General features: G+C 54.2%; 2 protein-coding genes across 8 annotated transcripts in view; one reads left to right on the plus strand and one right to left on the minus strand.

Moving 5' to 3' along the window:
• Nucleotides 1-6,559: 6,559 nt before the first annotated feature.
• Nucleotides 6,560-20,746, plus strand: TESK1 (testis associated actin remodelling kinase 1). 2 transcript variants are annotated; one of them, XM_058172489.1, is made up of 10 exons: nucleotides 6,560-6,907; nucleotides 15,001-15,122; nucleotides 15,654-15,702; nucleotides 15,799-15,945; nucleotides 16,305-16,387; nucleotides 16,485-16,575; nucleotides 16,736-16,819; nucleotides 18,038-18,127; nucleotides 18,586-18,727; nucleotides 19,124-20,746. In XM_058172489.1, the coding sequence occupies exons 1-10, from the start codon at nucleotides 6,695-6,697 to the stop codon at nucleotides 20,071-20,073; spliced, it is 1,971 nt and encodes a 656-aa protein (XP_058028472.1). In that variant the 5' UTR covers nucleotides 6,560-6,694; the 3' UTR covers nucleotides 20,074-20,746. The 2 variants fall into 2 exon arrangements, with proteins under 2 accessions (XP_058028472.1, XP_058028473.1); XM_058172490.1 differs by having other exon boundaries at nucleotides 6,792-6,907; nucleotides 14,941-15,122.
• Nucleotides 20,747-20,892: 146 nt separating this feature from the next.
• The window catches only part of LOC131192911 (B-cell differentiation antigen CD72-like), a 31,421-nt gene continuing 24,339 nt past the window's right edge, over nucleotides 20,893-27,974 (minus strand). The window contains exons 7-9 of one of the 6 annotated variants that reach the window (XM_058172497.1): nucleotides 27,850-27,947; nucleotides 26,469-26,520; nucleotides 20,893-25,981 (exon numbers count right to left, since the gene is read on the minus strand). In XM_058172497.1, the coding sequence (XP_058028480.1) occupies nucleotides 26,478-26,520; nucleotides 27,850-27,947 (141 nt within the window). In that variant the 3' untranslated portion in view covers nucleotides 20,893-25,981; nucleotides 26,469-26,477. Of the gene's footprint in view, nucleotides 27,948-27,974 lie in introns of all 6 variants that reach the window. The other 5 variants (XM_058172495.1, XM_058172496.1, XM_058172494.1 and 2 more) reach the window with 5 other exon arrangements.

Below are 27,974 nucleotides of genomic sequence, written 5' to 3' on the forward strand. Positions count from 1 at the left end.
CCCTGCCACACCCACCAAGCCATGTCCACCAAGCCACACCCACAGAACCAGTAGTAAAAATTTTGGAATCCCATCACTGCTCTGCTTTTGAAGCAGTTAGAGCAGGAACCATTGATGGACGTTCACCCTCGACAAAGGCCGGCTGGGGTTGCCCTGAGCACAGCTGCTCTGTCCAACCGGGGCTGCTGAAAAGAGTCCGGCTGAGCCGCTCCATTGGGTAGCCGTAGCCTTGTTTCCCTTCTTTTTTTTTTTTTTGAATAATTTTTATTTCCATTTTCCAACATCATATTTATGTACAAACTATTATCCATCATTAATCATTAATTTTTATTTATAACTGATTCAGGCCTGCCCGATTGCCACTTCCTTTCTACACAACCTCCCTCTCTACCCTCTACTACTTTCCCTCTCTACCCTCTACTACTTTCCCATCCTTCATCTCCTTCACTTTACTACTTCCTCTCCTCCTTCTCCTCCTCCTTCTTCCACCCTTCTTCCACCCTATCTAACCTTCTTATTCCCCTCCTCCTTCTCTACTCTTTCCTACCTACTTTCTTTCCTTCTACTCCTCTCTCCTTTTCTTCCTGAAATGGCAGTCGAGCATCCCCAATATCATTTTAATTTTTTTTTTTTAATTTCATATCTTCAAAAATTACTGTACATTAATAATCAATCCATGTATCATTTCCCCCCCTTCTCCCCCTTCCCCCCCCCAGACTTCCCAGAGCAAATACCGGGTATTATAACCAACAATCACAAGCTAAAGTATGCAAAATATACATAACCTCCCACCTTTAAAAATTTAAAACTTTAGATCCCCTCACATTAAGAATAAAAAGATAGGAAAGAATAATAAAAAAAAGAAAAGAAAAGAAGCAATACCAACTTCACATATTACTTCTTCTTACAGTCCATTTTTAAAATTAATCCATCTTCTCAAATTCAATTTTTTTTTCCACTTGTATATTCCTTCAAATTTCATAAGTCCATTTCTCAAATTACAGTCCATCTTCTCGAACTCAAATTTTTATCACTTATATATTTCTTCAGTTGCCATAACATTTAATGTCCGTTCTTCTTACAGTCCATTTTAAAAATTAGTCCATCTTCTAAAGTTCAATTTTTTTTTTCACCCACTTATATATTCCTTCAAATTTCATAAGTCCATTTCTTAAATTACAATCCAGCTTCTCAAATTCAAATTTTCATCACTTATATATTTCTTCAATTGTCGTAAGATTTAATATCCAATCTTCCAATACTACTCCATCAATCAAATATCATTTCAAATAAAATCTCTCAAATATAATATTTCCAGCTTAACTTCATAACTTTTACTATCTATAAACGTATCAATTAAAATAAATAATCATTTAAACTACATCCACAATATAACAGTAAGCAGTTAAAATCATTACATCCACATTATCTAAAATTCATAAATTTCACTTTCCATCCTTCACAATTGAATAATATCATCCCATAGATTTATACCATACAAATAGCAAATAACAAAATCCTATACTTTATATCCTAAACAAATCAATTCCAAAAATTAACCATAATCATCATATTCACATCTTAAACATTCCTCCCCTCTCCCATTCTATTTTGCATCATTTCCAAACCAGTTAACTTAGCATCTAACAACAAAGGATTCCCACTCTTTAAAACATTAATATAAAAATGTCTCGCTTTCATAACTGAATTAAGAAAATACTTTCTACCTCTAAAATTCAGTGACAAACCCATTGGGACTTCCATCTAAAATATATCTGATATTTCTTAAGCTCATCCACCAAAAAGCAAATTCTCTTCTGTTTCTTAACATTTTAGGAGGAATTTCCTTCATCATTTTATATCTTGTCCCAATATCTGAAATTTATTTTTATAAAAGGCTTGCAAGATTTCATGCCTAACCTTTTTAGTTGTAAAATAAATAACCACATCCCTAGGTACTCTATTTTGTCTTGCCCACCAAGAATTAACACGATAAATTCTTTCAATATTAATCTCAAAATCTTCTGGCTTCACACCCTTTATCTGTGCAAAGGCTTGCGTAAAAATCTCCTTTAAATTTTCCTTCCTATTTTGTTTCAACCCCCTCACCCTTATAGCATATTCCATTAATCTATATTGTAATATTACTCTTTCTTCATCTGCCCTATCTACCTTTGCCTTTATATCTTCCATCTTATTATCTAAGTTCCAATTGTTTTGATTTTTTTGAATATCTTCTATTTTCCTTTGCAGCTCTAAATTAGTTTTATTAAATTCTGCAAGATCGTCCTGCATCTGAATACAAGAACTTAATATTTGCGCAATTGCATCCTTTACCATTTTCATTTCCCTCTTCTGCTCTTCCACCATTTCCTTAAAATCCAACATCTCTTTCTCTATTTCATCAAATTTTTGATCTATTTCTAAAAATGACTCTCCAAAACTCCTGTAAAAATTTCTTACTTCCTTTTGATTTCTTCTTTTAATTGTTGAATCTGAGCTGAAGAAATTTCAGCTGAAATTTCAAAGTTTTTAATAACTTTTGGCACTATTTGCTTAAAGGCCATTTTTTAAAAAAAAGGATAGCTTAATAATAAACCAAAAAAGAGAAAGAAAAAAAATTTTAAAAGAAAATTTCAAAAAAACCCTATCTTTTAAGTCTATAATCCCAAGGAAGATGAAAAAATATAAATCATAAGATTCTCATTTCTTCCAGTTAGTCAGTATCTTCCTATATATCTTCTTTTTCAACACACTTTTGGCACTATTTGCTTAAAAGCCATTTAAAATATATATAACAAGTCAAGCCCAAAAAGAGAAAAAATATAAATCATAAAATTCTCATATCTTCCGTTTAGTCAGTATGTTTCTATGTATCTTCTTTCTTCTACTTCAACACTAGCTGTTAGTAAGCATTTCTACTTTCGTTTTCAGAGCACACATTCCACAAAACCGCCATTTGCTTTCTTCTCTCCTATCTTCGCAGCCAATAAATCCTCAGGGTTTCACAATCTTCTTACAAGCAGATGTTAGAACTCCAGTTTTTGCTCCGTCCACGTTTAAATCCGTCATTAAATCAATTCTTGTCGTGGCGGTTGGATGCTTCGTTTGTTTGCCATGAAGGCAAGTGCCTCTCCTAGCCCGGAGCTTATCAGATTATAGAAGGAGAACTTCCCACCAGATAAGGGCATCTCAACCTCAAATCTAATTGCTCAGCTTTCCTCCTTCGCCCGGAGGAAAGAATACAAGCTGTTGGACTCAGATTTACGATGTCCTAACAGCTTTTACAGACTAGGGAGTCAGCAGCTAAATCATAGCTGCTTTCTGCACGAAGCAGAGCCAAACCGGAAGTCATTTCCCTTCTTTTTCTTGGAGGACTGTAGGAAGACCAGCCCACCGACTCACCTTTGGGGTTCTCCCGAGGGGACTGACTGGAGATCTAATTTAATCCTATCATCCCCTTGAGGTTGTCTGACTGGATCAAGGACAATTCTAGGGGTGGTTCATTGACCCACTGAACCCCTGGGCCCTAGAGCAGCGGTTCAGATGAATGAGGGCAACGAGACCTGTGCAGGTTTATTTGCAACACCTGTCTGCAGGACGACAGGCACCACACCTGCCTTTCTAACCAAGCCATCGCACCTGGAGCTGAGGTCTTCACTGAACCACCTCTAAATGATTGATTAGCCAAGAGATAATCCTCTTCCATCGTGTGCTTCAGCTTACCCCACCCCTCGGCCTAATTTCATTTTATTCTCACATCTGATCTCTTTTATCTGGCTCATTTTTAGAAAGAAACCTCCTGAAGTTTGAAATTGCCACACAGAAGACAGGTTGTTCAATTGACTGTGCAAAGACAGGGACCTCAAAATGTCTACCTGGAGGGAAACTGAAGGAGAGAGTCCCTCTGCTCCTTGACCCCAGAAACCTGAAGCCAAGAAGCTGAATTTGACCTAGATGAATATCTGGTCCTCCTTCCAAGACAGGATGTGGGGGCAGCGGGGGGGGGATATTTGACACCCCTTTTTGCTTCACGTTCAGCTGCAGAAGTTTTGGTTCATGTCCCTTGTAGCGACGTAGGGGATGACTATGCTTGTGGAAACAGCCAGTGCTGACCTTACAGGTAATATCTAGAAGGTAACCTTAGATAGCAGGGAGAAAGGATCCATTAGGCCAACAGTTGCTGATGTTCCAATTTTCTCTGAAGATGGAGAGGAGCATGCAGAGTCCCCCTCCCATCCACAAGATGGGGGGGCAAGACCCAAGAAGACAGAAAGACCCATCGTCATGTACTGCAACCTGGAGTTCGTAAAGAGACCAAGCAGAATAGACATCCCTCCTTGGGACCCGAAGCCATCCTCCTGGGACACCCCCCCCCATTCAGGAGTTCCCCCAGGGGGAGCGGGTATGGCTGCAAGGCTCAGGCACCTTGGATCTAAGGGACACTGGCGATCAGGGCAGCCCCAGGAGGGGTCTGGTCCAAGGCTGCTTCATAAGCATATGGCCCCTGTCCTCTTATATCAGCCGAAATTTCTGGGTGCTTTTCATTCCACCCTGTGGAATGACTCCTAATGATTTTAGTAATGAGATGACAAGGATGTAAGCGATCTTCTTCAGTGCCTCCAGCACCAGATAAAGTTGCAAAGCGAGTTGGGATGCCAGGGTCCATAGGCTGCAACTCTTCTGCCCCTGAAGGAACCCTTCACCTGGGGACCCCTCCGTCATTCCCTGGATTCTGTCCATGTGGGCTCCAGCTCAGCTATTTCCTTGGGACCTCATCAGCTGGAGGGCCATAATTGTGCTCACAATTATGCTCCACTCCTTCCAAGGGTGGACATCTGGTTGACCTTCAGCAGTTGCAGTAAGGGCAAATAGACCCATTTCTCCATTGTGGGTGCTGCAGAGCAGAGCGTGGGTGCATGCTTTCTTGGGCCTGTTTGAGCAGGTCACCCATGTTCATCTTCTGCCAGTGTGTTTTATCGCCCACTTCATGTCCTGGAGCTGCTCAGAAGAGGAGGGGGCGGCCTGGGACTGGCAGGTGAGGATCGGACACTCAGAGCAACCCTGCCTAGTGCCCTGCCTAACCGCATTCCAGAGGTTGAGGGTGTTCGTCAAAGTTGCCCTCCCGGGTTGCTGGGAAACTCCCTGGGCACCACCTGGGCACATCTAGATGCATGGGATACCTGGCAGCTGAATCACTCTCCTCTCTGCAGAGCTGGTGGCTCCACTTAATTCACCTGGTTGTGAACCAGCAAGAATGTCCCAGCAGTCTCCTCTGCTCCCAGGTCAAGACAGACAAGCGGATGCTTCTGGTGCTCCTTTGCTGTCTCAAACCCCAGAAAGGGGGCTAACTTTGGTCTCCTCCTTGGGGCCTTTGGAGATAGGCACCCCCTGCCCACAATCCAATGTGCTGACTGAGGTCATGTAACCTCACCTGGGATTTGTCTGAGCCTGTAGAAACCAAGAGGGCGGATAACATCCATCTGTGGCGTGAACATCACTCCCTGAGGTTGACATCCGCATCTCTCTGGGCTGGATTTGAAAGGGGATGGGAACAAGACCAGTCTCTCTGGAGGATGAGCTTTTCTGGGATTTTCTGAGTCCATCAGCCAGGACCACCTGCAGGGATTGGTACCTGGAAGTCCCAATTTAGGGTGGCTCTATTCTACTCAATCGCTCAGGGAGGAGTCAGTTGGCTTTTGAGGTTCCCACAAGGGGATTGTATGGCCGATGCTGGGTTGGTCTGCTTTGTTCTTGGTGTTTTGAAATCTTCGTTTTGTCAGAGCTCTGGCCAAGAAGTTAAACGAAAAAAATAGTACAAAAGAAAGACATAAAAATGAAGGCAAATGCTCCCACTCCAGGAGCCAGAGACATTTGCCCTGCGCCATGGAACCCGCATGATTTCCCATCAACACACCTGGAGAGGAGAGTTCTACAGGTGACCTAACATATCTAATCCACTCCTGGAATCACCAGGTCATGAAGGACCATATGCAGAAGCAGCTTTGCTCTGCCTCCAACATCTGGGGGAGAAAAGCAGGGATGCAACCTGCCCGGCAGCTCTATTAACGAGGCAGCAGCCGGGCAGATGTTGCGGTCCTTATGGACGGGATGCCCGGTAAACGCGAGACTTTCCGAAGGGGCTGGGTCCTTCCTCAGACAAGTCGTTTTCCGGCTCCTCGGCGGACCAGGGCGGTTCTCCAGATGCGCTGGGCTCCGGTCCCGAGGCCAACATCTGGAGAGCGCCCCGGCCAGAGGTCTCCCACCTGCCGGGTTTCCCTCCGCGGCGCCGCGACCGGGCGGGTCGGGGCCGGCTTCCCTGCCGGCTGCAGCCTCCTCGGGCCTCGGACAGCGCTCGGCCACGGCCCAAGGATGGGGCGCCGCCGGACGGGTGCGGACCGCGGAGAGGGCCAGGCGGGCGCAGGCTGAGCCACGGCCGCGCCTCCCGGCCGCGCCCGGGACGCCGAGCTCTGTCAGACGCCGCCGCGCTTCGCTCCAGCCGCGGCAGCCGAGGAGTTAAGAGTCGCTCCGCCCGCCGCGGCTCCGCCTCCGACGGGCGGCAGCTGGCGGGCCGCAGAGCAGCCGAGCTCTCCGGAGGCCGAAGCCCGCGGCGTCCGGGGGCGCAGCGCAGCCCTCCCGCGGCCCCCGCCCGCCGCCCGCCCGCCCCCGCGCATGGCCTTGGGGCACTCCGGGCATGGAGCGGGAGAAGCTGCCGCGCCGGCCCGGGCTCTCCCTGCGGCTGGACGAGGCCGAGGGGGAGGCGCCGGGCCCGGGGGGCTGGCAGGCGGCCGGCCGGCTGCGGCCTTCCTCCTACCGGGCGCTGCGCAGCGCCGTCTCCACTCTGGCGCGCCTCGACGACTTCTACTGCGAGAAGATCGGCGCCGGCTTCTTCTCCGAGGTCTTCAAGGTGAGTCCCCGCCGCGCCTCCGCCCGCTGCCCCTCCCGGCCGCCCTCCCTCCTTCCCTCCCTCCCGGCCGGGGTCGGCGGAGGGAAGCATCCGCCGGGACGGGCAGGGCTGTCCGGCCCCGCGCGGGGAAGGGCTCTTCTTCCCCGCTGCAGCTCTGCCGCCCCCTCCCCGTGGCCCAGAGAAGGCTGGCTTCTGTTTACTGCCGGGTGGCTCGGGGCCGGCCGGGCTCTCGAAGGAGCTCCGGGGGGAACCGCCAAAGTCCGGCGGCTTCCTTTATTCCGCCAGGGATCAGAATCCCCGCGCTCCGACCGGAGCCCCTCTCGGCCGCCGGCTGCTTCCTCCGGGCTGCGGGCGGCTGAGGCTGACAGCGGGCTCCCTCGTGGTCCCGGAAGGACCCCGCGGCCGGCAGCCCTGGCAGAAGCCCCAGTTGGCTCTGCAGGCCAAGAGCCGCGGCCGGACCAGCCCAGCCCTGGAGAAGGCTTAATATTTGGCGGTGGCATTAGGAGGGTTCCTGGCCCAGGCAGCCAGAGGCTTTGGCAGTTTTGTCAGCTATGGAGGCTTCCTTGTTATGACTGATGAATGGGCAGAGCTGTGGACCCAGCCGGCCCCGGTGCCTTGGGGTGTCCGGCAGGTTCTCTGGCTATGGTGCCCCACTGCTGCTCTCCTCCTCCAGGGCAGGTCATATTGGAGGGGGCTCGGGGGCAAATGCCTCCCCCTGGCCTTGGTTGGGGGCCACCAAGTGACAAAGAGCTGCCGTGCTCCCCTTCAGCCCAGGAGCCCTTAAATGCAGCCTCCCCTGGCCTTACCAAGAACCTCTGTGCCCCCCCCCTCAAGGAGGGGGCTGGATTCGGACATACTTGTTTTCCCCATTTGTGCTCAGGCTGGACAGATGGCCTCAGTGTCAACTTACACTTAGTGTTGATGTAACCCTGTGCCCCTCTGGCGCTTTGCCAGCTGCCTGGTCCTCTGTCCACCTGCAGAGTTAACAAGAGGGATCTGCAGCCCAAGACAGGTGCTTAACATCTTGGCAGAGGCAAAGCCTTGGCTGGTAACCAACGGTGGGCAAATTGCCTGCTGTGACCAGCCAGCCAGAGACCCCTTGCTTCAAACTGGCACCCTGGATGGGATTTGCTGGATGGGGTCTGATGAAGCCCCTGGTTTGGAGGGTTACCCTGCGCGGCAGAGCCACCCTTGGTGGCATGGATGACTCCAGTGACCAGACCAGTTTCCAGCTGCAAGAGGCACAGGACGGACGCTGTGAACATGGCAGAGTCTGTGGTGCCAGAAGGGGGTGGGGCTTTCCTTTAGATTGACTGAGCTGAATGAAGGGGAGGCTGGGCGCCCAGGCCCCCTCTGCTGCTGGGGGAGGAGTGGGGGGAGTAGTCCCAGGACAGGCTGTGGCTCGGCCAGTTGGGCTGGGAAAAGTCTCTTCTCTTTGAGACGGGTGCACAGAGAGTCCTCGCTTGGCTGGCCAGCCCTTCCAACTCTCCCAGGAGGGGAGCCGGCTCTGCTCTGGAGGGGGTCCCCCAACTCAGGCAAAGACCGAGAGCAGGCCGAGGATGGCCCAAGATGGAAGCATTTCTGGCTAGGACAGGGAGGGTCCCTGTGGGGAAGGGAAGGGGTCACCTGGCCTCTTTGGCCAGGTATAGGAAGCTTTGTGGGACCAGGAGTCTTTGGCAGAAGACAGGCCAATCCGCTTTGGGCACTTAGGGGTGGGGTCTGGGGTGGGGTCTTCACCAAAGAGTCGTTTTCTGTGGGGGTTTGGCTCACCTTGATTCTCTGGGATCCTTGGAGAGAAGTGCCACCTGCTGGTTGCAGGGACAAGGGCACCCAAGGGGTCTAGATGGTCTGGAATGGCTCTCCCAGGGCCCCTCCCTCGAGCTGTTGCTGCCCCTCTGATGGGCATGCCCTAGCTCCCCTGGATTCAGTGGGGTCCCCTCTGGGACCAGAAAGTGGCCCTTCTCTCACCACCTCTCCAGAGCCCCCCTTATCTATTTTCTTGACAAAGTCATTCCCTAGGCGTTATGCATATTGGGGGGGGGGCGGTGTGTGTGTGTTCTTTTAGGATGTTTTATATCCGAGTTGAGTCTTTCTTCAGAACTGTCTGCTGCTCTTTTCCATTAGTTTGGCTTCTGCTCTTGTTAGCATGGTTAGCCCCCCAAAGGTTTAGTGTTGACTGGGCTCTGCACTGAGTAGGCAGATGCGTGGGGGACACTCCTGGGCCGAGTGGTGGCGCTCTTATCCTGGCCAGTGCAGGGAGGGTGGTGGTTGTTCAGCAGCAAAGGTGGGGGTCCATCTCCCTCTGGAACAAGCCTTTTCGAATCCTCCCCCAGCCTGGATCTGGGTGGCTTTTCAGAGCTGCTGCTTTGGTGGGGGGAGCGGGCTCCCCACTCTTCCTCTCAGGGCCAGCCTCACTAGGGCTGCTGGGCAGGCACCCAGATGGGGAGGTCGGTTTGGCTGCTCTGCCAGGTCCTCCCTGGGTCTCCTCCCTTGCAAGGGCCCTATTGGCCCCTTTGCCTGGCCTGGCTGGCTTCTGTTGCTAGGAGACACCTTGCTGCCCCCCCTGCTGGGTCATGGGCCACCAAATGGCCGCTGCTTAACTCAGGGGGCCCTGTGCGTGCAGCTTGGCTTGCTCTTTTGAGACAGCTAGTTTGGGTTCACACAACTGGCGCTTGTCCGTTAAGGCCCAGTGGCTGCATTGCTGCAGGCACTGCGCTCCGTTGGGGAGGGTCCCGGTTAGTTTTTCAGCTGGTGTTGATGCCCCTTACTTAGTGTGCATTCCAGTTTCTTTGGTTAATTTCTAGTTTAGGGTAATGTGTGAATCGGAAGCTGGATTTATGCTTAGGAACCCAAGTTGGGTACGTTGTATGAACTCTGTTCTGGGAGCTGTGCCAGGCCAGCCTGAAACCCGCTAATACTCTGCTGCCATCGAGCAGTTGCCAGAGTTTGTCAGCCTCTGGTGCTCATCCTGGAGACACACCTACTGAGGCGTGGGGGTGAAAGGGGTGCTCATCCTGGAGACTTACCTGCAACTTGTGTGGGATGAGAGGCATGGCTGCCCCACTCTGGCTCTGACTGTGGCCCTCGGGGTCGAAGCCTTGCAGGATTAGCTGAGGAAGAAGCTTTCCTTGGGGGGGGGGGCAGGTTATGGGGAGGTTATCTGTCAAGACAGTTTGCTCCAGGGAGGGGCTGTGCCAGGGGTTGCAGTCTCCTGGCAGGAAATCCAGTCCTATAATTTGGGGCGGGGCTCTCTCTAGTGCCAGTATTGGGGGTATCAGGGCAGGTGCTGAGGCTCTGCCAGCCCCTGAAGGGTGGAAGTTGAATAGGAAAAGGTGGGGGCTGACCCAGAGTCTTAGTTTAGGATGTGGGCTCTGCACGTAGCTTGCCCAGGGCAAGGATGGAGTCTGAGCTGTGTGTGTGTGTTTGTGTGTGTGTGTGTGTGTTGTGCTCAGGCTGAGAGAGGCGGAAAGCAGGGAGAGGTCTGACTCATGGGCTGGCAGCTCCACTCCCTGGGACCTGTCCCCTGGGCAGCTGTGGGGGGCTGGAGGGCTGGAGGGCCGGGTTAGGCCCTTGGGGAGCAGGGGGGGGCTCCATGTGTGTGTGGGAGCCATGGCTGTGCTCCAGCTGGCTGCCTTGGAGGTGGGCGAGTGGCCCTTGTGGCGCCTAGCACTAAGAATGTTCTGGGATTCTAGGCCAGCTGCCAGAGTGGGCATGGCATGTGGCCATGGCCGGATGGCCGGGAGGGGCTGCTGTCCTGCCTGCCTTTTACAGGGGCCACCCTGGCACTCCCTTCGCCAGCCCAGTCTGTGAAGTGATGAGGCAGTGCCAAAGCAATTGGCCCCCAGCCCCCGGGCTCTTTGTGCTGGGAGGGGAGCTGGTGCACCTTCGGCTCCTGAGGTTGGCTGGCGCAGGGCTAGCACAGGGGCTCTGAACTGCCCAGCTGGGGCTTTGCCTTCTGGGATGCTTGAGCAGTGACTGGGGTGGGAAGGGCTTGGCAGGGGACAGAGAGACTTCTGGGAGTGGGGCTCCTCAGACTGTAGGCAAACAGAGGGGACCGAGTCAGAGCCCATCTCTGCCCTCTCGGTCCAGGGCCCGCCTTGCCCCTTGATGGGCCTGTGGTCTAAAGGGGTTTTGTCTGGAGCACCGGAGGGCCCGGAAGCTGACGGAGGGGTCATCACTGAGCTTTGGGGCTGGGGCCACACCCCGGCCTGCCTCCCCCCCCCGCCCTTGGCCAGCTCCTCTGCCAATCTCTTTCCATTTTCAAGCGCACAACATCTGAACAGAGCAAGCAGGCTGGAGTCTCTCCATGTACCTGCTTCACCTATGCCAAGCTGAGCATACAGTATGAATGCTGTTGTGCGGATAGTAAAAGTGAGATGGGGAATTTCGGAGGCTTGGAACAGGGTAGTGGGGGTGGGGAGAATAAGAGGAGGCCAGGGTGGTCTCTTAGAAGGAAGGCTCTGGTGTGTCCAGAGGTCCAAACCCCATAGTCTTCCTGGGACTGGCTCTGCCCCAGCACACTCTGGGCACTGATGTCTCCTGACAGGAGCCATGGGTCGCTTTGGGGCACCAGTGGGGGATCACGGGGCAGCAAGTCTGGCCTTCCAGAAAGCATTCTCGGTTTTGCTCAGAAAAATGCCAACTGGGTTTTATTTTATGCTCCCTTTTGCCATGGCGAATTGGCGAAGGCTGCAGTCTGCCACCCTTGTGGCGCTCTCACCCTGCAGGAAGAGAACCGTCCTGGGGGGGGGGGAGACGCTGACCGTTGCAGTTCACAGCCTGTCCAGCTTCTTTGGGGGAAAGCTTTCCTGATCGCTCTTCCTCCCTGGTGCAGCTACTGGGGCCCCCAGAGTCCTGCTGGGCCCCCCGATGGGACCAGGTGCGCCAGAGAAGTCAGGGGATGTTTGGCTGCTCTGCGGATGGTCTGGCTGTTGTGCTGTCCCCTCACAGGTCCTGCCAGCCTGTGTGGCACCAAAGGGCCACTGCTCTCCTCCCGAGGGGTCCCCCACCCTCCATGGCATCTGCCTGTTTCCTTCCTTCTCTCTGCAGCTGGAGGCCAGACTCTCAGCCCCCCAAAGGCTTGCCTGCAGTCTCCTGGGGATGCCCTCACGGAGGTCCTGTGTGCATCTCCCTCTCTGGACACGGAGGCGCTTCGGCCACAGCTGTTGGCTGGCCTTGGTGTGGCCTGGGAGGGAGAAGGCTGGAAAACCCAGCAGAAAACCAGGGGGAGAGATGAGGTGGGCTCTTGTCCAGAATTGTTGGGGGGGGGGGAAAGGGGAGACAATCCATGTGAATGGCTAAACCCTCCTCATTTGTTTTTAGGCAGGAATTGGCCGGGTTCACACACTCGTGGATTGAGAATAGTGTGTTGTGCAAATCAGGCTTTCACTTTCCATTGTGATGTTTGAGGTGGTTTAATTTGTATGATGGCAATTGTTGGTTGCCAGCTGTGCTTCAGGGCAGAGCTGGGGTGCAGATCCATCCTTGGCTCTTCTGCCGTGGGGCCAGGTGGTAAGGTGGCTCCAAACTTTAAATGCTCCCCAAGAAAATCGGGGGGGGGGCAGTCGGAGGACTGGGCCTGCCCTCCGTCTAGAAGCAGCTTCTGCCCTGGGAAGGCGACATGCAGGAGGCGCCCACTGGCCATGCTGCCCACTTCAGTGGGATGGCACTTCCTGGCAGGCAGAGGTTCTCCCGCTGTGGGTCTGGGCTGACCCGGAGGGGTGAGAAGGAAAGGCAGCTCTTGCTGGAGGGCCAGGAAGGGTCCCCATGAGGAGGAGGGGCTTTCCATCTTCCCGGACCTCCAGGGGTCTGCTGAGAGCAGTTTTGTGGCTGGCAGGAGCATTGCCTCATGTTGGGGGGGGGCAGTGGGGGCAGCAGACATGCCAGGCAGCTGTCTTCCCTCCTTCAGAGGCCCTGCCTGTATCTCCCCTATGGAGCTCAGTCCCACAGGGGCAGCTTCAGGGCAGACAGAGGACAGGGTCCACGTTTGGGTGAGGTGACCCCCTCTGATCCTGGGCATCCCCTGCCAGCACAGCTCCTCCTTGGGGCAGCAGGGGCAGAGAGCTGTGCCAGGCTGGGCACGTGGTGGATGGAGAGGGGGCATCTGGAGCTCCTCCTTTGGCATGGAGGTTCCCTATTGCTTGCTAAGAAAAGGGGGGTAGTGGGCTCCAACCTAAAAGGAAGGGTGTCGCTTCTGCACTCCCCCCACCCCCTGAGAGTCTGTGCTTGGGCTCCTGGTTGCACAACCCAGGCCACTCCCAGAGTGGTGGGGGGGCAGTCGCATCCAGGGCCAGGAGGACGGGGTGTGGGAAGCAGGCGCAGCGGAGGGAGGACTGAGGCATGGACTAAAAAGGGCAGGAATGGACTCTGGCTGCAGAGCCCAGGAATTTGAGAGGGAGGCAGGCTCCACTGGAAGGAGGGGGCAGGGGGACAGTGAGATGGCCGGGCCTGTCCGGGCAGCTGTTCAACAGGCCATGAGGGCTGCAGGCTGCTCGCTGGCCCTTGGGGAGTGAGGGGGTTTCTGCTGTGGCTGGTGCAGACTCAGCCTCTGTCTGGGGTCAGTTCCCAGCCACCCCCACCTCCACCTCCCACAGTCCGGTCTGGCTGGGCTGCGTTGGGGAAAGGCCTGACCTTCCACAGTGGGGAAACGACCCCAAAATCTATGCTCTGTGGGTTTTGCGGGGTTCTTTTATGGTTTTATGCTAGGCTGCCCAGGGTCGCATTCGGTGAGAGATGCAGCTATATAAATATGATTTATAAATCAATAAAGGTGCCCCTTTTGGCCACCAAAACTGGCAGCAGGCTGTAGGGCTTTTACCCTCTGGGCAAAGACCCCAGTGGGCACCTGCACAGTCTTGTGCTTTGCCACTGTGGTGCTGTGAATGGAGCCGAGGGGGAGGTCCCCAGTGGAGACTCCTGGCCCTGAAAGAGCGCAGGTGTGCCACTTGGGCCGGTGCCCTTCACCTTGTCTATCTGCCCGGTTGATGGCATCACTGGGGGAATGGGGTTTTGAGCATTGGCTTGCTTGGCCTCCCCCCTTTTTCCTGCCCCGTTAACCCCATGTGGGGTGGTCAAAGCTGTTCTGATGCGCCTGGATGGCTGTCCTAAAGCAGAGGCCGCTGGAAGATAGGGAAGGGAAGTGAGTAGGGTGGCAGGTTGGTACTCTTCATGTGGCCTGGCTTTGGGCGCCTCCTGAGGCCCCTTGGCAGCCCTGCCCTGCCCTGCCCTTCTGCTTCTCAGCCTCTGGGCAGGAATGCCACCTTCCTTTGTTCTTCATCTCTGTGAGGCTTCTGCCAAGGGTTGGGCCAAGGGCCATAAATCAATAATTTACAGACCAAATCTGCAATTATGCTAGAATGTGAGAAGCCTTTGGAACCAGAAGCCATTGCACACGGGGGGGGGGGATTCTTACTTCCCTATCCACCCCTTCCTTCTGCTCCCCCTCTTTCGTTTCACACTTCACACTTCCCTAACTGTCTGGGCCCTCCTCAAATGTGAATGAATGTGTCTCCCTGAATGTGAAGCCATAGGCAATTTGGGGGAGGGGCTCCAGCAAAATGGGGGTGTGTGTATGATGGCAACTTTGTTAGATATGTGTGGAAACTCTTTGGCTGGACTCAGCAGATTTCCCAACCGTGGCACTTGAGGGGGTGTGGACTCCCAGAAGATGGGGCTGAGACCATGCTGGCTGGGGAATTCTGGGGGTCCACATCCTCTCAAAATCCACAGTTGGGACACCCTGGGGTAGAAGTCATTGGTGGATGGAGGATTGACCTCAGGCAGCTCCAAAGCTTTGAGCCTCTTTCTGGCTGCTGGCTGGTTTTGTAGCTCTGGCAGATTCAGAAGCTGGCACTCCTTGGTGCACTGGACTTCAGTTCCCATGATTCCCAGCCTAGGTACAGATTGCGTGGACATTTGAGAGCATGCCGAGCTCTGCCACTCAAGGCCTTTGAGCACCGAGTGCTCACAACCTAGAAGCTGCTGGAGCCGGTTCCGTGGCGTGACGTCTAGACGGGGTTTCCCCTCTGTGCCAGCTGTAGAGCCAGGGTGGGTGCCGAGACCCCAGCCACAGTGATGGCCGGCTGTCCCCACAGGTGAGGCACCGTCAGTCGGGACAAGTCCTGGTGCTGAAGATGAACAAGCTGACCAGCAACCGAGGGAACATGCTGCGCGAGGTGCAGCTGATGAACCGGCTCTGCCACCCCAACATCCTCCGGTAGGGCAGGGGGGCTGGTGGGCTTGGGGTCCCCCTGCCTGGAAGAAAGGGGCATGCTGGGGTGGAGGGCCCAGCATATCTCAGGAGGGTCAGGCGTAAAGGTTCAGGGGTCAACTGCAGGAAGTGCTGGGAGGCTCCACACCAGCTCCTGGCCCCTCCTGCTGGGGTCCCCTGGTCCCCCCCCAAATAGCTTGAGAACCCCACCTAGAGCATCCCCTGGGGGTGGGGGTGGGGTGAGCATCAGGGGTAGGTTTCAAAACCCGTTGCTAACCTCTGTGCATGCGCAGAAGCATCTGGGTGGGTGGGCGGAGCCTCCCGCCGCTGTCGCCACTATTGATTTGCCTGATCCAGGGCAAACTGGTAGCAACCCACCACTGGTGAGCATGGTGCCCAGTGTCCAGGGCAGAGCAGGGGTGGTCCAACTCCTTTTTTCCCAGGGATGCTGGTGACAGAGGGAAGCCACGAGGGGGGTCTATGGGGCCCAAGGCAGGGGTCTCACTGCCGATGGCTCCTCTCTTCTTCCTCTGCCAGGTTCATGGGGGTCTGCGTCCACCAAGGCCAGCTGCATGCACTGACAGAGGTGAGTGTTAGGGGCGGGCATCAAGAACCTGCCAAGGGCCCAGCTGTTCCAGGGGACAAAGGGCCCCACAACTTGCTCTTCTTTCTCTCCCTGCAGTACATCAATGGGGGCAACCTGGAGCAGCTGCTCGACAGCCCCACCCCGCTCCCCTGGCCTGTCCGCCTCAAGCTGGCCCTGGACATCGCCCGGGGGCTCTGCTACCTGCACAGCAAGGGCATCTTTCACCGGGACCTGACCTCCAAGGTGGGGGGGGCTCTGCTGCACCGCACCCACACCTGTGCCTCAAAGTGGGCAGATGAGTTTGGGGGGGGGAAATCCCCAACTGGATCCGGGATGAGTGGTGGGGCAGCTTGACACCAGGGGTCGCGCTGATTGGAGGAGGGGGGCTCTAAAGGGCTTCCCTGGAAAGGAACGGCTCCTGCCCTGGGGTCTCCCACCTTTCTAGGGCCCAGAGAAGGAGGAGCAGAGTCTTTGCTCTGGTCCCCCCCATAAACCCTCTCCTTAGTTCCTGGGTGGGGGGGTTGTCTGGTCAGAGATGCCCCATCCTGGGAGCTGCCTTTTACCTGGAATGGCCTCTCAAATGTACCCCTCCCCCCCGCCAGAACTGCCTGGTCAGGTGTGAGGACAATGGCTACACAGCCGTGGTGGCCGACTTTGGCCTGGCAGAGAAGATCCCCACCTACAGGTGAGCTAGGATTTGCTGCTTCTGTTGACTCCCCTCCCGCCTTCCCCTCCCCACCATGATCCTGCCTTTACACAGCCTCTCCCCCTCCTCCTTGCAGTGAGGGTGGTGAAAAGGAGCCCCTGGCTGTGGTGGGCTCTCCGTATTGGATGGCCCCCGAGGTCCTGCATGGGGAGCTATACAACGAGAAGGTGAGCCTCACAACAAGCAGTAACAATGGGAAGGAGACCACGGGGGGGGGGGAAGGACGAGGGCACCTGCTTGCCCCGTCCCTGGCGCAGTTCTCCCTGGCCCCTGAGCTCCAGGGCTGCCCCCAAACCCTCCGAGACCACCCCACTGTGTCTCCCGCAGGCGGACGTCTTTGCCTATGGCATCATCCTCTGTGAGATCATCGCGCGGGTGCCGGCTGACCCCGACTACCTGCCTCGCACTGAGGTAAGCCTCCCACTCACATCCCTCTGCAGCCCCAGCAAGAGGGGAGGCTGCCGGGGCCCCTCGGGCAGAGCTTAAAGCTTGAAGCACAAAGCGGGCGAGGGGGTTGGCTTCCTCCGGGCAGGAGGAGCTCAGAGGGGGCTGGAGGGCACGGAAGGGAGGGGGCTGAGCTCTAAGAGGGATCCTTTCTCGGGTCAGTCCCTGAATGCTTTGTGAGTCCCTGGCAGGTGATCAGATTTCAAGGAGGGGGGTGGGGGCGCCTGTGTGAACCAACACAACCATGAGGCACCATGAAGAAGCGCCGGAGCCCAGCAACGTTTGGCTCCATTGGTGTCAGGAGTCCTAGGAAGCCTCACCAGTTTTACACCCTGGCTAGTTTTGGGTGGGCTAATTGGATGAGCGCACCATTTGAACCCAGTGCACCTGTCAAGACCAGCTTGCCGGCAGTGGGGAGAGGGGCTGATTATGTAAAGGCCTTTAGGGACGGTGGGGGGAGCAGGGGGGGGATTGAAGTTCCGGGCATGGAGCTTGGCTGGCAGAGGCTGCGTTGGCTTCAAAGTGCCCCTTGCCCGCCGCTCTTTGTGTCGGCTGCAGCTGAGCCGTCTTTGCCTCCCAAAGTGCTAAAAGCCACAGGGTGATTCCAGAAAGCCAAATGCTAAAATGGTCACTCTTTTAAAAGCCCCCCTCAGGCTCCCTCCAACCGGTGGGGTCTTCTTCCTGGCTGCTACTCAGAGGCCTTTTCCTGCCGCAGCTGCTTGCTTGTGTGTCAGGCCGTATCTCGGGGGCATCTTGACCCGGCTCCCCCTGGCATCCCTATTGAGACGCCCGGGTCTTCGGGACAGGGTCCTGGGGGGCAGGTGGGGTAAGGCTGAACTCTCTGGGGGAGCATCTTCCATTTGGGAGCTCCAGCCGGTGCATGTTGCTGCCAGCCTGTTTGCAGCATAAGAACCAGGGCTCTGTGCCCTCCCTGCCCCTCCAGCCCATAAGCAAACCAAGGGCAGCCACCAACGGTCTCCCCGGAAGCCCTGTGCATTGTGGGGGAGGGCTGGAGTGGGGAAGGCTTTTCCCCTTGAATTTGTGTGGAGGGGTGGGGGATGTGCCTGCAATTGGGTGAGGCCAGGCAGCATGGCTGCTGGCTCCCTGGTCCTGCTTCCCAAAGAGCATCTTTGGGGGGGGGCTTCTTCCCCAGCCCCTCCCTCCCTTCACCCTTCCTCTCCTCAGGACTTTGGCCTCGATGTGGCTGCGTTCTGCAACCTGGTGGGAGCCGACTGTCCAGCAGCTTTTCTCCATTTGGCCTTCCACTCCTGCAAGGTGGGTCCTGGCACCCCCTCACCAAGGAAGAGGGGAGGGACTAGAACTGGGGTAGGAGAAAGCCCTGAGGGGGGCCCTCACGCCCAGCAACTCCCTTGCAAAGCTGCCCATTCGGCAGAGGGCTGGGCATCCCCACTTGGGCTGCTGTTTTATTGTCCAGGGCCAAAGCAACCAGGCAGCCTGTCTTTCTGAATTCTGCTGGGGGGGGGGATTTGGGGGCTGCTCAATTGCATAGATCAGGCTGAGCTGGATGGGGGCAGGGCCTGTCTGGGGGGGGGGGTTCCTAAGGAGGGGAGGCTGCTCTGCTCCACCAGAAAAGGCCGAATAATGAGCTGGTGCTAAAGGTGACCACGGAGACACACAGAGGCTGCTTGCCCTCCACCATAACCTGGGCTTGCCTCTTCCCGCTTGACCCAAAAGAGATGATCCACCGGTGTGCTCTCTTCTCCTGCCCCCAGATGGAGCCCACGGCCCGGCCCTCCTTCCTGGAGATCGTCCAGCGCCTGGAGGCCATGCTGCTGACGGTGGGAGACCCCAGCCTAGCTCGGCCGAAGGACGACGGGACAGCCCTCCCAGCAAACTCGGCAGCCACGCTGAACGGTAGCCTCTCTCAGGAGAGGGAGGGGGGTGGGCAAGAGGTGGAGACGTTGCCCCCCCTTAGAAGTATGGATTGCATGGTTGGGGTTTTTTTTTTCCCAATGGAGATTACAGAAACTCTCCTGGATGCTGGGAAGGGGCGAAGTTGGGCAGGACGGAAATGGGCAGCTTTGGAAGGCATCGCACGCTTGTCTTGAGTTGGGGGCAGAGGAGGACTTTTCTCCTGGGCCTCTGAGCCATGGGGGTGGGGAGGGGAGGAACATGCATGATTTTCCGCCCTTTGGAACAGCTGCAGCTGAGCTGTTTCCTGGTCTAGATTCGGCTTTTGCAGTGCTCAGGGCACTCTGAGATGCCATTCTGGGATGCCTCTAACACGCCCCCCCTTCCTTTTGCATCCAGGTCAAGTGGCCAAGCAGGTCTCCTTCCCCAACACCCCATCCGGCCTGCTTGGCCAGCGGCTGTTAACCCCAGAGCAGCCCCTCTCTCGCAGCCAGTCAGACGTATTCTGCCCACGATCACCCACCGTGCCCCGTGCCCACGACACTCCGCAGCGCATCAACCCCTTTTCACAGCGCCAGGACCTCAAGGGGGGAAGAATCAAGCTCTTTGACACACCCAGCAAGTCCTTGATCTCCCTGACCTTCAACCTGCCACCCCCCTCGCCTCTTCCACCCGGCACCCCCATCACGCCGGAGCCCACCGTGGAGATGCAGTGCAACTTTGCCGAGCCCGTGGCCATCGTGCGCAGGTGTCGCTCGCTGCCAGCCTCCCCAGAGCTGCCTCGCCGGGAACAGCCACCCCACAGTCCCCTCTTGGCCCTGAACCGCACTCCCCCAGAGCCTCCGGGTTCCCCTGCAGGCGAGCAGATGGATTGCAGCCCGGACAGCCCGGCCCCAGCGCTTGCCAGCCCGGCACCCCCATTGACCAACGGCAGCTTCATCAGCACGGCCGTGTCGGCGGCCCGGCCATGGTCCCCCAACGGACTGCTCTTGAACAATAACAGCAAGCAGCAAGGCTGGGGTGGCAGCTTCTCGGAGCTGAGCGTGCCGCCCACAGTGGAGGGAGCGCAGACGGAGCGCCCAGGCACGACGCTGTCCCTCAGCCCCTCCAGCAGCAGCTGCGTGATGGAGCAGGATGAGGTGCTGGCCTGCCCCGCCTGCTGCCTGGGGCCCTTCAGCTTCAGCTTTGCTTCCGTCTGCCACCGGCCGGCCGCCAGCACCCCCCGCTACCAGAACCTGAACTGCGAGGCCAAGAGCCTGCAGTGCCCGGAGAGGCACCCCCAGCACTGCAAGGGCCTGGCACCAGGCCTGGCAGAGCCCAGCCTCAAATTGCCAGAAGCCCAGTCCTGAGGCTGGCCCTGCGGTCAAGGAGCACTTCAGGTCCACCTGGACGTTCTGGCTGCCCTTCAGACCTCTAGGAGCCATATAGGCCGAGGAGCAGCACTGCACCCTTGGGGCAGGGTGGTACGATGTTGCAGGGAGGGCTGCCAAGCCATTGGGAGGCAGGAGGGAGTCGTCCAGTCCCCAGCCCGGTCTCTGTGCGATAAGGGGCTGCTGCTTTCTGCCCTTCCCTGCCTGGCCCCGTTGCTGTCCTGAGGGGCGAGCCCTTGGCTTCCCAACCTCTTGGCCATGGGTGGGTGCACAGAAGTAGAATGGCAGGAAGATGCGGGGCTGGGGTGAAGGGAATTTGGGCTGGGGGCGCCTTTGTGAGGCTGGCAAGGGAAAGCCCAGTTCCTTCTGCTAACTGGGGGGAACTGGCATGCGTTGGGCACAGTGCCGTGGGTTGTGTTGGAGGGATGAGGCAGGGAGATAGGATAAATTCCTGACCCATCCCCTCCTCTCCTCTCCTGCCCTGCGTAGGGCTGGTCCGGTGTGGGTCAGTCCGGCGTCTTGACCCTTCTCTTTTTGGCACTAATGGAGAGGAGAAGGCAGCTGCATTTTTAATAATACTTGGAAATACTTGTTAATATATTCAGCTTATTTAATGTGTTGAAAAAAAATAAAACCTGATGACAGTCCCTCCCGTCCTGGCCTGAGTGGTCTTTGCTGAGAAGACAAGTATTGGGGAACCCCGTCTCGGGACTGGCACATTGGGCAGCTCTGCCTTTGGCCTGTGGCTCTGCCCCAAAGCTCATCAAGGCTACTTTTGTCTGGATTCTCTGGGTGGAAAATGCCTCCAGAAAACCCAAAATGGGGGGAGCTACAACATGGAATAGTTCACTCCAAAGAAGGAAATTGTGCTTTATTTTGTGTGACAAGCAACTTGTGGAGTGGGGGACACAAACACCTAAAGAGGAACAAAGAACGGAAAGGAACTATATTGTGGGAAACTATCTGGAATACGATAAGCATATATACCTGTGAACGATTTAATGTAGTGTGCTGATTATTTTCTGGTAATATTTCCAAATGCATTAATGAAAAGAAACCACAAAAAACTTGAGTATATTTTAGGGAGAAGTCAGAATACCTCCCCTGCCTCCCAGATGATGGATGAAGGAACTTCTAACAAAATGAAATTCAGTGTAGAGAAAAGTAAAGTCTTACACTTAGGCAAGAAAATCCAAAAGTACACATATAGATTGGGTGAAATCAGGTTTAATAGCAGTAACTCTGAGAGGGATCTTGGAGTCTTAATGGACAACCAATTAAATATGAGCCAATTGTGTGCTGCAGCAGTCAAAAAAGCCAGTGTAATCCTAAATAGCATAAACAGAGGGATACAATCAAGATCAAGTGAGGTACTAATACCACTCTACAAAGCCCTAGTAAAACCACACCTAGAATACTGCATCCAGTTTTGGTTGCCACACTATAAAAAAGATGTTGAGATTAGAAATAGTGCAGAGGAGAGCAGCCAAGATGATGAGGGGACTGGAGGCTAAAACATGAAGAACGGTTGTAGGAACTGGGCCTGGCTAGTCTAGACAACCGCAGCTGTCTGTTGGGGGCAAGTCTAGACAACCGCAGCTATTTGTTAGGGGCGAGTCGCTGGCCCCGACAGAGAGGGTACGCAACTTGGGCGTTCTCTTGGATGGACGGCTGTCGTTTGAAGATCATTTGGCGGCCGTCTCCAGGAGAGCCTTTTACAGGTTCGCCTGGTCCGCCAGTTGCGTCCCTTTCTGGACCGGGATGCCTTATGCACGGTCACTCATGCTCTTGTCACTTCCCACCTGGATTATTGCAATGCTCTCTACATGGGGCTACCCCTGAAGTGCACTCGGAGACTCCAGTTAGTCCAGAATGCAGCTGCACGGGTGATCGAGGGAGCTCCTCGTTGCTCCCGAGTAACACCGGTCCTGCGCAGTCTGCACTGGCTACCTGTGGTCTTTCGGGTGCGCTTCAAGGTTTTGGTTACCACCTTTAAAGCGCTCCATGGCTTAGGGCCCGGGTACTTACGGGACCGCCTGCTGTTACCTTATGCCTCCCATCGACCCGTACGCTCTCACAGAGAGGGTCTCCTCAGGGTGCCGTCCGCCAAGCAATGCCGGCTGGCGGCCCCCAGGGGAAGGGCCTTCTCTGTTGGAGCACCTACTCTCTGGAACGACCTTCCCCCCAGTTTGCGCCAAATATCTGACCTTCGGACCTTTCGCCGGGAATTAAAAACTCACTTATTTATTCAAGCGGGACTGGACTGATTTTTTTAAATTTTAAATTTTAAATTTTTAATCCTTTGTAATTTTATATGGGGTATTTTAGGTTAGGTTAATCTGACGGTTTTAATTCGGCCACTATTGAATAAGTATTTTAAATTGATATTTTAACTTTGTATACTTGCTGTTTTTATCTTTGGCTGTACACCGCCCTGAGTCCTTCGGGAGAAGGGCGGTATAAAAATTTAAATAAATAAATAAATAAATAAATAGAGAAGAGAAGGACGGGGAGACAGGATAGCTGTCTTCCAATATTTGAGGGGAATTTGTCTGCACAGAAGTGGCATGCGTGTGCGCCCAGGAGCGAACCGGTAGCGACACATTTTGAAACCCGCCCCTGAGCCACGGCTTGGGAAAACGACAGCAGGGAAGCCCTTCGGATGGTCCCTGGTAAGAAATGGGGGGGGTGAGCCTGCTGTTCGAAGGCCTAGCAGAGTTTTGGGCAGCATTTAAGAGTCACACGAGGTCCTCGCAGTATCCTCTTTCGGCTCTGGAGGACGGTGTCCGGGCACTTCCGTTTGAGAGGGAAGGGACAGGTACTGAGGGAGGTGACAAAGATCTTACAAGAACCTGTGATGTACCAGGGATGTCCAGTTTGGGGGGGGGGGAAACAAAGACACTCTCCCCCCCTCCCTCCCTCCCCCTCTCCCTCTCTCTCTCTCTCTCTCTCTGCCCTTTCCATCCCTGGGCTTTTGGCCCTGCCCTCCCTGCATTTTTCCACAATGACTTTTATTCATTCATTCATTCATTCATTTATTTTGTCACAACAGTATATATAAGCATAAGCATGAAAGTAACTATATAATATATAAGCATATATATAAGTATGTAATAACTATATTAATTGGATATAATGAAAGGAAATAATAGGACAGGAACGGTAGGCACGTTTGTGCTCTTATGCATGCCCCTTACAGACCTCTTAGGAATGGGGTGAGGTCAATAGAAGACAGTTTTTGGTTAAAGCTTTGGGGATTTTGGGAAGACACCACAGAGTCAGGTAGTGTGTTCCAAGCATTAACAACTCTGTTACAGAAGTCATATTTTCTGCAATCAAGATTGAAGCAGTTAACATTAAGTTTAAATCTGTTGTTTGCTCTTGTATTGTTGTGATTGAAACTGAAGTAGTCTTCAACAGGAAGGACATTGCAATAGATGATTCTATGAGTTAAACACAGGTCCTGTCGAAGGCGGTGGACTTTTCCAACTTTGAAGCCACCCTCCCTTTGACCGCTGGGCTGGGAGGAGTCCTGAAAAGGTCTCTTCTGCCCACCCCTTGTTCGGAGAGGGGGGGTCCCCTTGTTTTGAGGGGGAGGGGGAATGCGCTGGAGGCAGGAGGGGCTTCACGGAGGATGGTCAGCCTGGCCAGTTCAGAGCGCCATCCCTCCCGGGGCAGCAGGAAGCTGAGATCACTGGAGCAGCCAGCACCTCCTGGGCAAGAGGGAGCGATGTGGTGATGTGGGTGGCTTTGGGTTCAAATACTGACACCACTGCCAGGAATTTTCTCAGCAGAATTTTCTTCTCTGGCTCTTATTTTCATCCACTCTTGTGGCCAGGTCTTTCACCCGTAAAGTAGCTCTCTTTCTCTGCTCTTTGGGAGTCACGTAATGAGAAAAAAATCCCAGCTCCATTTGCAAATTTTTAACAGCTTTGTTTCTATTGTTAGGAAGCAGAGAGACACAGACACAATAGTAACTTCAAATGCCTGCAAGCAGCCGTTGAACTGAATGGGTGACCCCCAATATCCCATGGACAGGAGGGCCACCGGGTAACGATCCTGTCTGGCAAAGAACAGGAAGAGCATCTCTTGAAGATCTGGCACATTTGGGAAACACCAGAAGAGACTTGCATAACCCGGCTGCCTCCCACCTTGCTCCTCCCACCTTGTAGAGAGGGAGAATTCTCCCCTCAACCCCCTCTGTTGCCCCCCCTCCACCTTCTGGACTCAGCTCCCTGAGTCCCTCCAAAGCTCCCGCCCCCACTGCCATTCCAGTTACTTTGCTGGCAAAAGCAGCCTCTCTCTCTCTTTACTGGGCCAAGCAGCCCCACTGACCCCTTTTGTCCTTCCCGTGGCCCCCCTCCTTTTCCCCTGCTCCTCTCCACCCCCCGCTCTCCCCCCTCACAGGAACCGAAACCCAGCAGGAAGAGAAGCCCAAGGCTTCCTCCCATCCCTGCCGGCTTGCCCAGAAACAGCCTCTCAGGGGGCATACTCCTCCTCGGTGTTTCCCTCCTTCCCCTTCTCCCTCTCCCATCTTGATGCACCCAAATAGGAATTTTTCTGGGCTTAGGACCCCCTTAGGAGCTGGTTAAAGTGTGGCAGAAAACCTCCAGGTCCTCTGATCTCTGCAGAAGGTCCCACTTTCATTTCCTGCAGTTTAACTTTGCCTAACCTACTAACCTGACATCACCTTTCCTGTAGTCAGTGGTTGCATTAGCCTGCCAGACTGATGGATCCAAACCCAAGCCTGTTTCTTCAGAATCACAATGTGGAATTCCTTCTACATTGCAGAAACTATTTCAGTACAGGAAGGCCATGGTGCACAGGCTTAAATGTGGAGCTGGAGAGTTTAAAGCAAGGCTCCACATTTTTAAGGAAAGTGTGTTTTCTGTTATGAGCTAGATCAACCTTTCCCCCAGACTGGTGGCTTCTAATTGTGGAGACAATGCTGAGTTCAGTGCAGCATTCCCAGGCCAGATCGATCAATCGATCAATCAATTAACCAACCAATCAATCAATCAGAATAAAGCAGGAAGGGACCCTGGAGGTCTTCTAATCCAACCCCCTACTCAAGCAGGAGACTATACCATTCCAGGCAAGTGGCTGTCCAGTCTCTTCTTGAAGACCTCTAGTGATGAAGCACCTACAACTTCAGGGTGGCATGTTGTTCCCCTGGTTAATTGTTCTGTCAGGAAGTTTCTCCTTAGTTCTAGGTTGCTTCTCTCCTTGATTAGTTTCCATTCATTGTTTCTTCTGCCTTCTGGTGCTTTGGAGAATAGGTGGACCCCATCCTCTTTGTGGCAGCCCCTCAAATACTGGAATGCCTCTATCATACACCCCCACGCCGAGTCCTTCTTTTCTCTAGAGTAGCCATATTCAGTTCCTGCAATTGTTCTTCGTACTGTTTAGTCTTCAGGCCTTTCATCATCTTAGTTGCTCTTCTCTACCCTATTTCCAAAGTCTCAACAACCTTTTTGTAGTGTGGTGACCAAAAACCAGCCCAGGCCAGTTTGCAACTCCCTGATTTATGACACCTGAAGAACCCCAAGTTGATTGATTCCCACCTTGTGAGACCCTAATAAACGGAATTCATTTTTGGCTTCTGAAGAGTTTCTCTGCTACAATGCCATTCATTCAGCAGCCCAAAGGCTGAAGCCCAGACCGCGTCTTCCTCCTTCCACGGGAGGTCTTTGGGAAGGTGGGCTTAGCTGCCAGATCATTTTTAATGGCTGACAGGAGATCAGCAACCATCAGTCTCGCCAGAGAGGCTGGCTTTCCTTCCGTCTTAGCACCCACAGAGGCCCTTTTAGCTGCCGGGGGAGAAACCAAGTGCCAACCAGGCTGGGCTCATCAGGGCTCCTCTGGCATTGCATTGGTCTTCAGAGATCTGCAAGAACAGGTCAAAAGATGGGGGCAGCCTCCTTGTAGCCCAGAAGCTGCCCCCCCAGCAGCTCAGTCCCCCTTCTGAAGATGCTGATCGGCTCTTCAGGTGTCGGGGAAGACCCCAACCAACGGGGATCTTGCTGTGCCTGCAAACATGCCCTCTGATTGAGATCTAACTCTGTTCCAGATCAGCTGTCATGAATTGGGCCTTTGGCATCCTCTGGGCGTCCTCTGGGCACTGCCTGGCAGGGGAGTTTGGGGCAGACAGCTGGCCAGTCAGCTCCACCTCTGGCCGTGGGCCACTCCAGTTGAGCCCTCCACTTTGGGAGTGGACCAGACTCACAACAGCATTGGAAAATAAGGATGCCCATCAGTGTGCAGCTCCACACAACCACCACCACCACCCGGTCCCCACTCTACTAAAGGGAGAAGAAGGGGAATAAAGTAGGGAAAGCCCTTTAAGCCAAATGGGGAAGGCAGAGGGTGCTCACCTGTGCCTTTCATGGCCAAGGCCTGGCAGGCTTCTCGCAGATAAACTTCTTCCTTTCAGAACAGGGACAAACATTCAAAGCTCCCTCATGCAGTTCCACACAGCCTTGTTTATAACTTGATCCCCTACAGTTTGGACAAGGAAAGCAAGGAGAAAAGACTGCTCTAGGCCTCTGCCCTCTGGCATGAGTTTCAACAGAATAACAGTATAAGGAGTTGGGATGGACCTTGGGAGGTCTTCTTGTCCAACCCCCTGCTCAAGCAAGAAACCCGATATCACTTCAGACAAATGACTGTCCAGTTTCTTCTTAAAAACCTCCTGTGATGGAGCGCCCACAACTTCTGGAGGCAAGCCGTTCCACCGATTAATTGTTTTGACTGTCAGGAAATTTCTCCTTAGTTCTGGGGGTGCAGAAGCTGCCCTTGCCTCTCCCGCAGCGCCACCCCACCCATGCCAGGGATCTGCCTGGTCCAGGCTGCAGAAAGCCTCCGGGCGCCAGTGGGAGGTGGGGAAAGCCAAGTGGAGGCCGGGGGCTGCTGTGCCTCCCAAGCCAGCTCCCTTGTTAGCCAGGAGGCCCCAAGGTCAGGTTGCATCCTGTCCCCAAGCAAGGAGGGGCCTTAAGAAAAGTTGCTGTGCATAGTTTGCCAGAGGGATGGGGGATTTCATGCTGCACTTTGGGGAACAGGAAGGGTCCCTTAGGGGAAAGGGTAATTGTCCACAAACATTTCAAGACTGTGCCTCAGAATCCGGATGGGGTGCCCCAAAGTTTCAGAAATGGATTTGTAATCGTTTCCAGAATGATAGAAATCATGTTTTTTCATAGAAGCTATGTATTTGTGTGTTTGTATTAATTGTACAGATTGAATTTGGGAAGGGGGGCAATGATGTTTTTATTCTGGCCCCTCTCATTTGGATAATTCTGACTACAGAGCGAATGAAACAATCACCAGATGCGAAATTATTTGTGTTTTGGGCTCAGACACCCCACAGGGATATGCAGAACCTCAGAAGGCTCCAAAGAGGTTTTGTTCCCCCTTTCCAGAGACTTGTAGGGTGTCTCAAGTCTTTCCATCAGGGGCCCGGGAGGAAGGGGATAGGAGGGCTGGGCTGGCTCTGCCACCATCAGTCCAGCACTGTCCTTCTGAGCTCCCTTAGGGCAGGGACACCCCCCACAAGTGCCTCAGCCCTCCCCTCTTCCCTCTGGATCAGACCCGAGCAAGAGGGGCCAGTGAAAGCCAAAGCCTCTAACTGACCCTAAGAGGGGCGGGCATCAGGGCAACCCTGGAATGGCAGCCATCCCAATGGGGTTACACTTCAAAGTCTGTGGGAATCTGGTCCAGCCACAGATCCTCCCAGGGACTTTTTATGAGGCCACGACTCACCCCATGGAAATCCCGATGTCAGGGGTTTGATCAACCGAGAAGAAGCTGCTCCTTGACTTTTTTAGGCCAATCCAGTAATGATTTGATCGTTCGGGGCTCTAAAACAAAACGAAAAAGACAATGCT

The sequence above is a fragment of the Ahaetulla prasina genome, chromosome 2 (genome assembly GCF_028640845.1).
Source record: "Ahaetulla prasina isolate Xishuangbanna chromosome 2, ASM2864084v1, whole genome shotgun sequence".
Lineage (NCBI taxonomy): Eukaryota > Metazoa > Chordata > Lepidosauria > Squamata > Colubridae > Ahaetulla > Ahaetulla prasina.

Excerpts from the sequence above, each read along its gene's own strand:
- TESK1 (XM_058172489.1), top strand. The coding sequence starts at position 6,695 with ATGGAGCGGGAGAAGCTGCCGCGCCGGCCCGGGCTCTCCCTGCGGCTG. Across the intron at positions 15,946-16,304 it reads ACCGGGACCTGACCTCCAAG|AACTGCCTGGTCAGGTGTGA; the intron begins GTGGGGGGGGCT and ends CCCCCCCGCCAG. Across the intron at positions 16,820-18,037 it reads ACTACCTGCCTCGCACTGAG|GACTTTGGCCTCGATGTGGC; the intron begins GTAAGCCTCCCA and ends TCCTCTCCTCAG.